The sequence below is a fragment of the Salmo salar genome, chromosome ssa11, assembly GCF_905237065.1.
Source record: "Salmo salar chromosome ssa11, Ssal_v3.1, whole genome shotgun sequence".
Lineage (NCBI taxonomy): Eukaryota > Metazoa > Chordata > Actinopteri > Salmoniformes > Salmonidae > Salmo > Salmo salar.
Window position 1 is genome coordinate 10,545,142 of NC_059452.1, and position 11,442 is coordinate 10,556,583.

At 42.0% G+C, this 11,442-nt stretch overlaps 1 protein-coding gene across 3 annotated transcripts in view; it reads right to left on the reverse strand.

Annotated features, from left to right (window-relative positions):
• The window catches only part of LOC106561986 (protein BEAN1), a 57,290-nt gene extending 48,503 nt beyond the window's left edge, over positions 1–8,787 (reverse strand). The window contains exons 1-3 of one of the 3 annotated variants that reach the window (XM_014126492.2): positions 8,255–8,786; positions 6,879–6,953; positions 5,633–5,761 (exon numbers count right to left, since the gene is read on the reverse strand). In XM_014126492.2, coding sequence (XP_013981967.1) covers positions 5,633–5,761; positions 6,879–6,953; positions 8,255–8,282 — 232 coding nt within the window. In that variant the 5' untranslated portion in view covers positions 8,283–8,786. Of the gene's footprint in view, positions 1–5,632; positions 5,762–6,878; positions 6,954–8,254 lie in introns of those variants that run through there. The other 2 variants (XM_014126493.2, XM_014126494.2) reach the window with 2 other exon arrangements.
• Between the last annotated feature and the right edge of the window lie 2,655 nt (positions 8,788–11,442).

An 11,442-nucleotide genomic window follows, 5' to 3' on the forward strand; every position in this document is an offset into this window, starting at 1 on the left:
CAGCATCTTTTAAATTCACTGTTATTAAAGTCTGTGTGTATAGTCAGCTTTTACCCAGCGTCCTAAAACACCGTCAAGGTCAGTAAGCAGCCCATGACTTCACTGCACTTTATCCCTCTAAGATAATTAGACACTTTGGGAGGAGGGGGGGCCATTTAAAGAGAGCTCTCCCCATATCATTTAACCCAGATTAGAGGAGTACCGGGGATAAACCTGCATGTATGGGCCATGGCTGCTACACCTCCCAAACAAACAGAGGGTACGAGGCCCGGCCCTGCATTATCCAGACCTCTGAGGTTTAGTGGGTGAGGAGGGCCAATAGCAGGGCCCATTTCAGCGGGATTTGGCTGCTTTGATCCCACTCTCACTGTCACGGCTGGCACACTGAGCCCACGGGATGAGGCCACAGTGCAGCCTCTTAATCTGGTTATAGCGGCTCCAATAACCCCTGCTTCTAGTTGATGTAATAACCCCCGATCCCTCCTACTGTATCTGTCCTGACTTCTCAACTGGCGGGGAGACAGATGTCCATACCTAACATACTGTACACTACAGGCCTTCATCTGAAACCCTGGGGAACTTAAAACATACAGGGGTGACACAATACAAGGGTAACTTATAAGCTGGGCCCTAAGGTACAGCTGGGTATAGGGAGAAGCATGCTTGCCACAGAGCACTACTGACCTTTGCGTATTGTATCCACAGCTGTGAATTGGGTATGGCATGTGTAAGCACATTTCCTGCTTTGAGAAATCCCATTGCTTTTGCAATGTGTGGAGGAACGTATGCTTGGGGTGTTAAGTCCAGAACACAATAAACCTTCCTCATGTATCTTCTGCCGACAGTGTTCTGGAGCCATTTTCCAGGCATCGTGCACACAGACACATTCATTCTCATCATGTCTCATCATGCTTCGACCGAAATTTCCGACATATTGGATTGGAGTTGTGAAGCTAAGTTAATGGAACCATTTGCTGTAAATGGTGAACAGAGGGATCAATAGACTAAGGAATAGACAAAGTGATAGATTAAAGGAATATGTCTAAAGCAATTCATGTGGATAAAGGCACTCATGAAGCACCAATTATCTCCATCCTCCTCATGTCTCACTCACTCCACCCCACAGCAGTTTGCCATTGCAATTATTAGATGCTATTAAGAAAGCTTGGCCACTAATTACAAAGCTTTTCTTCCAAAAGGCACAGGGAGAATTCACCTGACATCTGCCACCACTATCTGGCCACCTGCAACGCTTTTAATAGTTTTTTTTTCTACTGTGACAAGGGAACTGAAGCGGAACCATCTTGGTATTTTATCCCCAGCCTCCATATTCTAAAATCTCACACATCCTAATATGCATTTAGATGGTCATACTTGGACCAAGTGAAAATGCAAAAAAAAAATTGCAAATGCGCTAATTTCTGATGGATAAGGAAAGGATCATGGGTACCACTGTACTCGTAGATCATGTGCACTGAACTGGAACAGACCGTTTAAATTCCGGTCCCATTTTTTTACTGACAGGTGCTTTTTTCTGACGACATGATTCGCTAGGAGTAAACAATCATACTCATTAAGATGCAATAGGATTGGCTCTTTGATGAAAAGACAAAAAGGAAATACACTGAGTATACCAAATATTAGGAACCCCCCATTCTTGATACACATGTGAAACTGTTGAGCATGAAAAACCCAGCAGCGTTGCAGTTCTTGACACAAACCGGAGCACCTGGCACCTACTACAGTACCCCGTTCAAAGGCACTTAAATTTTTTGTTTTTCCAATTCACCCTCTGAATGGCACACCACAATCCATGTCTCAACTGTGTTAATTCTTAAAAATCCTTCTTTAACCTGTCTCCTCCCCTTCATCTACACTGATTGAAGTGGATATAACAAGTGACATCAATAAGGGATCTTAGATTTCACCTGGATTCACCTGGTCAGTCTATGTCAAGGAAAGAGCAGGTGTTCTTAATATTTTGTATACTCAGTGTACTGTATATCATTGAATACATTCTGACGTTCAGATGTTTAAGTGTTTAAGGAGAGAACAACTAAAGTGGCCATAGATCTCCCTGTCAAATATTAAGTCACCAAAATAAGGTTTGGAAAGACGACATGCCTCAACTTTTGTCTGTGAAAAGGCTTCATTTTACATTTACATTTTACATTTTAGTCATTTAGCAGACGCTCTTATCCAGAGCGACTTACAGTAGTGAATGCATACATTTCATACATGTTTTTTTTTCTGTGCTTTTTCTGTGCTTTTTCTGTGCTTCATAATAGCTGTTGCTAAAATGTATATTTACATAGCATTACATACTGTGGGCAAACCCATTGTAGGTATGATATGATTGGTGTGATTGCACGTTGAAGTTTGGGTGATGTACATTGACATTTACATGCATTGGATTTCCAAACAAACTCAAACTGATTGTGTTAAAACCTTCCCTCGCCATAGAATCATCATCCCAGTTTGCACATCTCTGAAATTGTACAAGTTGCAAACAGGTATTCACACACAAACAAATGACAGTACACACAGACCAGATAACACAGATTACACGATCTGGTGTTTTCGTGGCGTAGAGGAGCGCCGGTTGTTGTGGATGTTGAGGAACGGTACATTACACAGTGGTGATGGATGTGGTCTGGGGAGTGCATCCTGTCTGGGGATTACAGCCTGTCTGTTCCTGTATTACCCTACTCTGACAGACAGCCAGCAGGGCATGAGTAGGGCCACAGCAGGACCACTCCAGGGGATCCAGAGCCACCGTCACAGTCCCTAGGTCTGCGTTGGCAGCGGTGAGGAGAAGGTCAAATCGGGAGAGGGGCATGATGACAAAGTGGCAGCATTAGTCAGCCACTTGCTGCTCTTTACATTATTTATTTACCCACTCAGCAGATGCCCTGATCCACCGGGAGATGGACAGATTTACATATCATCCACTCCTACAGCTGGATATTTAGACAAACAATTTGGGCTAAGTGTCCTTTTCAAGGATAGAGCGCCGATGTCCCATCTGTAGCCTTTATCCTTCGGCGAGCTGTCCTTCAGTGAAGCCCCGTTCTCAATCAGAACGATGAAACAAAACACCAACTTAATACAGTGTCGCTGCCACACTAGTATGGGGTGACGATATTTCTTGGAAGTGAATTACTATGACAAAGATTAATACAAGACCAAAGTGAAGAGGATAGCGCTGTATCCATGAAAACCACTCTACTATTTAATTTGACATGGGAGCACAGAGCCAGTGCCTCCATTTGAGAGCTGAAGCCGATATCTGCACTGTGACCAATGGAAGGTTAACAGGAGATTCAGGATGTTGGAGGTTATCTATTCACTGCAAACAGTGCAAATAGTATGCTTGGGCATACAGTATGAAGCAGGTAATATCTGAATTAATACATTATTCAATTAATACACACATATTTTATCAAGATGAGAGGATCCATCAATTGAATGTATTTAAATGTAAAAGTATATCAAATTGTAATATTAACACGTGTATTATATTATAGGTCCTCAAAAGGAAAGGCATTAGGAAATAAAGATCGCTTAGATAACATCTGCTATCACGACATTCAGATTACAAAGACATTTTTAACATGGCAAATTCATTTCTCGAAGACATTCTCAGTGATCTGTTTGTGGACAGTGAGGTTCTACACCTAACACTGAGGTACTGAAATAGTAGCAACTCACTTGGCCAGCCACATGTTGATGGGTGATCCCCCAACAAAATATCAAAGAAAGTCTTCAGCTACAGAGTCAACATAAAGGACTGTGCTGGGCATAGTGGCACGTCCATAGAGGTACCTAAAAAGATCCTGCCTTTCCATTCTCTTTATCTATTTATTTTCTCTTATTCATTTTTTACAGCTTGGCCGAGAGCGGAGAGTCCGTCCACCGAAAGTCATTCCACAGCCTAGGGGGCTGGTGACATTTCAGGTGTGAGGGGGGTATGAGCTGTGAATTATAGATTAGAGGGAGAGAAGGGATTGGTGAGTTTTACTTTGAGAGGAGCTATGATTGGCAGAGCAGCCACCAAGCCTGTATAGGTTTAGCCACCCTTCATCACTGGGAAAACTCCCATTACAGCTTAGTTTATGAATACCAACACAAAAGTCTGTGTGCAGTCTAAACATGTGAAATACTTTGAAAAGAGTTTAAACATTTCCTCTCATCTTGATATTACTTCATTCAGATTTCAATGGTTATGTATGTAGAATACGGATGCCATAAAATCACACAAGGGACAGCTTTAACGGGGTACAAATTTCCTCCCTGATCCCAGCCCTCTCCCAATAGTCAGTCAGGAGATAGATATTGTGGCTGGTGGAGGAGCCCTCTGTGGCTCGTTAGAGCTCTTCTGAAGAGTGCCAGGGACCACATGACGTACCGAGGTTCCACTGACTGACTGCAGCCGTTTGTGGGCACAATTTTCTCTCTCTGCAAACAGTTTAGCGAAAGGTCAGGCTGCATTAGCGGCGGGTGTAAACACACCGTGGCCGAGGGGACAAGCTGTTCACTGGAAAGGTACTTATAAAGGACCGAGGCTACCTAGCAGCCGATAGATCATATATCAGAGATGGAGGTGTTATATAAAAGGCAAAACGGCACAGTCTTTCCCTGAGGCACATTTTTAACACAATAAGGCGACACGTGGTCACTACTGACGTACAAACCATGTTTGTGTCAATGAAAAAAAAGACCCTGATTAAAAATCAACCAGGCAGAGAGGTAACTGGTTTTTTCACCGGCAGTTTGTGCCTCCAAGCCATGTTTTAGGACTGGAACATCACATTTTGAGGATGGATGACAACCCGTGTTCGCAATATCAATTTCTTTATCCGTTTATTTTTTAGCAGGAAAATTTTTTGGGTGTCATTTTGACAGCATGGCATGTCTATTCCCATAACGCTGAACGTTCAGTGATATAATGAAGTCATGTCAATCAACACTACTAATGCTAACGGCTACGACTTTGGAAAGTCACCATAGATTTAAGACACCTTAGGTCGTTATTTAAGTGGTTCAGTTCTCTGCATATTGGCTCTGGGGGTCTGCATTTCTGTCAGGTAAACTGATCATCTGAAGAGTGCCAGAGGGAGCTTACAACTACACTATTTAATCAACTAAAGACAGAAACAGATGTTCTCAATCACATCCCAGACATATATTGCCATGGTTATTATTGTTTCTCTAAAAAGAAGAGTTACATGTTCTTAGTCATTATACATATATTACAAACTGGGTGGTTCGAGCCCTGAATGCTGATTGTCTGAAAGCTGTGGTATATCAGACCGTATACCACGGGTACGACAAAACATTTATTTTGACTGTTCTAATTATGTTGGTAACCAGTTTATAATAGCAATAAGGCACCTCAGGGGTTTGTGGTATATCCCAATATGCGACGGCTAAGGGCTGTTCTTCGGCACGACGCGATGTGGAGTGCCTGGATTCAGCCCTTAGCCGTGGTATACTGGCCGTATACCATACCCCCTCAGGCCGTATTGCTTAAATATTGTGTGGATAATCAGTCTAGTATACACCATGACAAGAACAACTAAGACAATTAATATGAAAATGTGCAGTAAACATGCAAGGATGTGTCCCTTACCTGAGCAGATTAATTTCATCAACATGTACTCCCTTCCGCAGTCCTTCTTATAGTAACATTTCAGCCGGTTAATGAGGCAGGTGCCGAACTTGAGCTTCTCTCTTCTGCACAGAAGGGCGATGTCCTCATCTGCAAGGGCAGGCAGAAGGGAGGGAGATTGTGAGGGGGGAGAAGGAGACAGAGAGAGAGAGAGAGAGAGAGAGGGAGGAGAGTGATGTGAGTGACAGGCTCCCTGTTGTTTATAAAGCCTGAGGCACATGCATGTGTGTACGTGTGCAGATTTGTGTGTGGTGTGCAGCCAAGGGGCCACCCACGCTGCCCTGTGTTCATTAGTCAATCCGGTACATGACCACAGGGTCTGAGTGTTCCGATCAATCCCAGGACCCCTCTGCAAACAATATTAAAGGGATACTTTGGGATTTTGGCAATGAATCTATCTACTTCCCCAGAGTCAGATGATACTCGTGGATACCATTTCTATTGCTCTGCGTGCAGTTAACGCAATTGCTAACTAGAATTAGTGCAATGACTGGAAGTCTATGGGCATCTAGCAGATACCCATAGACTTCCAGTCATTGCGCTAATGCTAGTTAGCATTGCCTCACGAAATGACTTTAACTTTCTTCATTCTAGAAACAGAGGCATAAAAACGGTATCCACAAGTTAATCTGACTCTGGGGAAGTAGATAAATTGCCTCATTGTCAAAATCCCGAAGTATCCTGTTAAGGCGTCCGGAGACTGGATTTGTAACTAGGTGGAAATGATTACTTTTCTAGTTTAGAAAAAAATCCATATGTAAATGAATCAAGCACTATATTATACGTGTGTTATTACTTTGAGTATTGTGCACGTGTGTTTTTATATTCAAATTAGGCGAGTCATATATGAAGACGTTTACTCTGTGCACACTGGATGAAGGACGACTGCACTGCCTGCCATCACAAAGCCCTGTCATTGTGAATTAGGCTTCAAGTCCTGTTTAAAGCAGAGTATGTAATGTCATACTAACCAAAGGTGCATAGTGCTCTTACATAACGCTGCATCTTCCAGGCAGCAGCTAAAATCTCTTAGGATCTAGTACACTCCGTTCACGGACCATGAGTCCTGTATTATACATTAGGCACACCATACATTCATATACCCGCATCCATGTATGATATAACCTGTGCATTCCTTGTATAAGAAGCCAGAGTTAAGTACAGTACTGAGCATTGGAACATCATGTAAAACACAGAGAAAACTCACAGGCTTTGGAGTAGTTCCTGACAACTTCAATTGCGTTTGAGGTGCCACGGACAAGGGGAACGTGCAGTGCTAGAGCTGGAGAGGTACAGGGCAGGAGCGAAACAGAGAGAGAGGAAGCATTAATCTCATTTTGTAGTCCTGTCAACTTTGTTTTATGGTGACTGGGGTGTTATTCCCTCTTGGCTAGCTCTGACATCACATCATGCCTCTTTGGCATTTCTGCCCAGGCCCGATGAGGCTAATGCAGAGATTGGACAAGCCATGGCTTGGCTTGGTATTTCAGGTCCAAGGCAGAATGTGGGACTAGGCCAGACAGTAATAACATATGCATATTGGCTTTGGTCAACAGGCTGCCATGACCATTACCATCTGAGGCAAAACTACTGCAAGAGCTGACTGCAGATCAGATATTCGGACAGTCACGCCAGTTATCTCACAACATCAAAGCCCAAATTTTATGGTGATGTGACCGTATTATTGACAAGCTAAAATGTGAAGATCAAGATAAGACTTTAATATCCCCCACAGAAAAATCGATAGTTCTTTTTGCTCTGTGAGCTCCGTCTTTTTTGTATTTATCAAAGGCAGAAATGAAGTTGATTAGTTGTGTAACCAACCCGGTATCGGACAGTTTCTGGATACCCAGATCAATATGTAGAAAAAGAGCCTAAAAAGGAGGATGGGAATGAGGACAATCAATGGAATTGTAATAACTTATCATGAACATTATGTAACATAGTCAGTGGGTTGGCATCCTCTACAGCTACTAATAGAGCACTAGGATAGATACTTAGATTTGATATGAAACCAGATGGGCCTCTAAACTGGCTGTCCTACTGTACAGTAACATGGACATTTCAAATGCATTTAGTCCCTTTAAATGGGACAAGTATAGTTCCACACAGAGCTCTGTCTCCATGTACTATGCCATATAGATTCTGGGGATGTTTGGAAGATAAATGCAATGCTCTCTAGCTAAATTCTACATACTCCTCAGGGGCAGGTGCATAGCACTTGGTGCCTGTATACACTATGCTCATCAATCTTGGGCTAGCCCTATTTGACAGCCCAATTTAGCCTATTTTGGGTCAGTCATCAATTCATGGCCTTCCTTGGACAAGAACCAACTCATAACGTAATAATGAGAAAGTATTAATGACTTCAATTATTTTTTGGGAAACATTCTATGAAAGCCCAAGCATGGTACATGGATGCCATGATCTCAATGGTGAAAACATTTTTAAAGGTGTACCCACAACACAACATAACTAAAAAAGCTAAACTGCTCAACCTGGAATAGTCTACGCAGATCACAGGTCAATAAACCAAAATTCAACAGTTTATCGGACAAGAGGACAGAGTGATAGAGTACGTACCCACCAACCGGTATAAAAATATCCCCATGTGATGCAGGTGTTTTCTTGTCCTTCGATTTCGGATAGCCTACCTACCCAATGCCCGCAGAAATATTACTCGTTTAATTCGAAGAAAACATCGTGGTTAAAAGGGTTACGATATCTTACGGTGCCACATTATATCTGGTGCGAAAACCCCCATAACACATTCCCTGGTCCAAATTCCAACTCAAACACGAGCGCTGCCGACCCGAGACATGGCCCACCTGGCCAAAATAGCAAGTATATCACTCATTAAACTTCCGTTAGCACAGTAGATACTAGATAATACTAGAGTTTTTCTAATATCCCTGGTGTAACCATCGAGCATGTAAACCAAATGCCTTCAAAAGCCGAAATCAAACATTCTGCAGCAAGGAGCGTCTTCTATGTCCCACCGTGGCTGCGAACGAGGTAGGTCGTTTGCAGCGCTCAGTTATCCAACATACAGTATTATAATGCCATATTTAATTTAGATGACAAGCGGCCAGCGGCAGTCATGTGCCAACACTGTCGTTTGTTTACAAATGACATAAGGGCAGTTGGACGGTTACCATATCGCAGACAAACGGGGAAATACAATATCAATGTCCCAGGATGCAAGAGCACCAAAATTGTCTTTTTAATGTTAAGTTTACAGTATTTTTATTTATTTAATTTTTTCCGTTTTCTCAAGCAGACGAAGGCTATTATGATGTGAACTGTCTTCAGACATCCACACATTTCGACTGTTATCCACTTTATTCACTGTTTATTCATGTATTACTAAATAGGAGGATACTGAAAAAGAGGAGATTGGAGTCAACACCATTTCAGTTGAATCAAATTGGGAAATTCCAATTCAAGAATTTTCATTGACTATAATGGACATTTTTCATTTTTACGTGAAATAATAACTTGCGAAAAGACAATAGGCATACACTGAGTATACAAAACATCAAGAGCACTTGCTCTTTCCATGACATAGACTGACAAAGTGAACCCAAGTGAATGCTATGATCCCTTATTGATGTCACTTATTAAATCCACTTCAATCAGTGTCGATGAAGAGGAGGAGGCAGGATAAAGAAGGGTTTTTGAGCCTTGAGACAATTGAGACATGGATTGTGTATGTGTGCCATTCAGAGGGTGAATGGGAAAGACACAAAATATTAGGAATGTGTTCCATTTTTGAATGAATTACAATTAATGAAGTTGATGTGGGGTATTACAAATATGCCATGCTAAGTGTGTTGGCTACCCCTACTGGTGATATAATGCATTGCCAAAAAGGCTTGCTGGTGGTATATATTATGAAACATTCTTCCCATTTATGTCTGTTTGCTGAAGGAAATGTTAGTTCTGTGTACATCATAAGGACAATGTATCCATAACCATAAACTTGATAGCATTTGGATTTGTAAATGAATGCACTGTAAATCCAAAGGCATTTTTAACCAAATATTTATTGTAAGCGAAACTGTCAATGAAAATGTGGTATTGACTCAAAGGTAAATGAGAAGTCAAATATATATATATTTTTAAGATATGAAAACAAATTATCTTTTTTCCCCCCAGCATGCTCTACTGCAGGTAGATTCTTTAGAATTGTTTTGAATATCTGTGTTTTTGCAAGTACATTGATTCATCCAATCATTTAGTTCGATTTTTTTTGCAAACGTTACGAAATGGTTTTTCCAGATGAAATGGCTTTGGTAGTCTCTGATGTTTCTGATCCTGGCAGTCATTATGAATGCAGGTTGCGGGTGAATTAAAATGTCAACTGTTGAATATACAGTGGCTTGCGAAAGTATTCACCCCCTTGGCATTTTTCCTATTTTGTTGCTTTACAACCTGGAATTAAAATTGATTTTTGGGGGGTTTGTATCATTTGATTTACACAACATGCCTACCACTTTGAAGATGCAAAATATTTATTATTGCGAAACAAACAAGTAAGACAAAAAAATTGAAAACTTGAGCGTGTATAACTATTCACCCCCCCCAAAGTCAATACTTTGTAGAGCCACCTTTTGCAGCAATTACAGCTGCAAGTCTCTTAGGGTATGTCTCTATAAGCTTGGCACATCTAGCCACTGGGATTTCTGCCCATTCTTCAAGGCAAAACTACTTCAGCTCCTTCAAGTTGGATGGGTTACGCTGGTGTACAGCAATCTTTAAGTCATACCGCAGATTCTCAATTGGATTGAGGTCTGGGCTTTGACAAGGCCATTCCAAGACATTTAAATGTTTCCCCTTAAACCACTCATACTGCTTTAGCAGTATGCTTAGGGTCATTGCCCTGCTGGAAGGTGAACCTCTGTCCCAGTCTCAAATCTATGGAAGACTGAAACAGGTTTCCCTCACGAATTTCCCTGTATTCAGTGCCATCCATTATTCCTTCAATTCTGACCAGTTTCCCAGTCCCTGCCGAAGAAAAACATCCCCACAGCATGATGCTGCCACCACCATGCTTCACTGTGGGGATGGGATTCTTGGGGTGATGTGAGGTGTTAGGGTTGCGCCAGACATAGCGTTTTCCTTGATGGCCCAAAAGCTACATTTTAGTCTCATCTGACCAGAGTACCTTCTTCCCTATGTTTGGGGAATCTCCCACATGCCTTTTGGTGAACACCAAATGTGCTTGCTTATTTTTTTCTTTAAGCAATGGCTTTTTTTCTGTCCACTCTTCTGTAAATTCCAGCTCTGTGGAGTGTACAGCTTAAAAAGGTCCTACGGACAGATACTCCAATCTCCGCTGTGGAGCTTTGCAGCTCCTTCAGGGTTATCTTTGGTCTCTTTGTTGCCTCTCTGATTGATGCCCTCCTTGCCTGGTCTGTGAGTTTTGGTGGGCGGCCCTCTCGGCAGGTTTGTTGTGGTGCCATATTCTTTACATTTTTTGATAATGTATTTAATTGTGCTCTGTGGGATGTTCAAAGTTTCTGATATTTTTTTATAACCCAACCCTGATCTGTACTTCTCCGCAACTTTGTCCCTGACCTGTTTGGAGAGCTCCTTGGTTTTCATTGTGGCACTTGCTTGGTGGTGCCCCTTGCTTACTGGTGTCGCAGACTTTGGGGCCTTTCAGAACAGGTGTATATATACTGAGATCATGTGACAGATCATGTGACACTTAGATTGCACACAGGTGGACTTTATTTAACAAATTATGTGACTTCTGAAGGTAATTG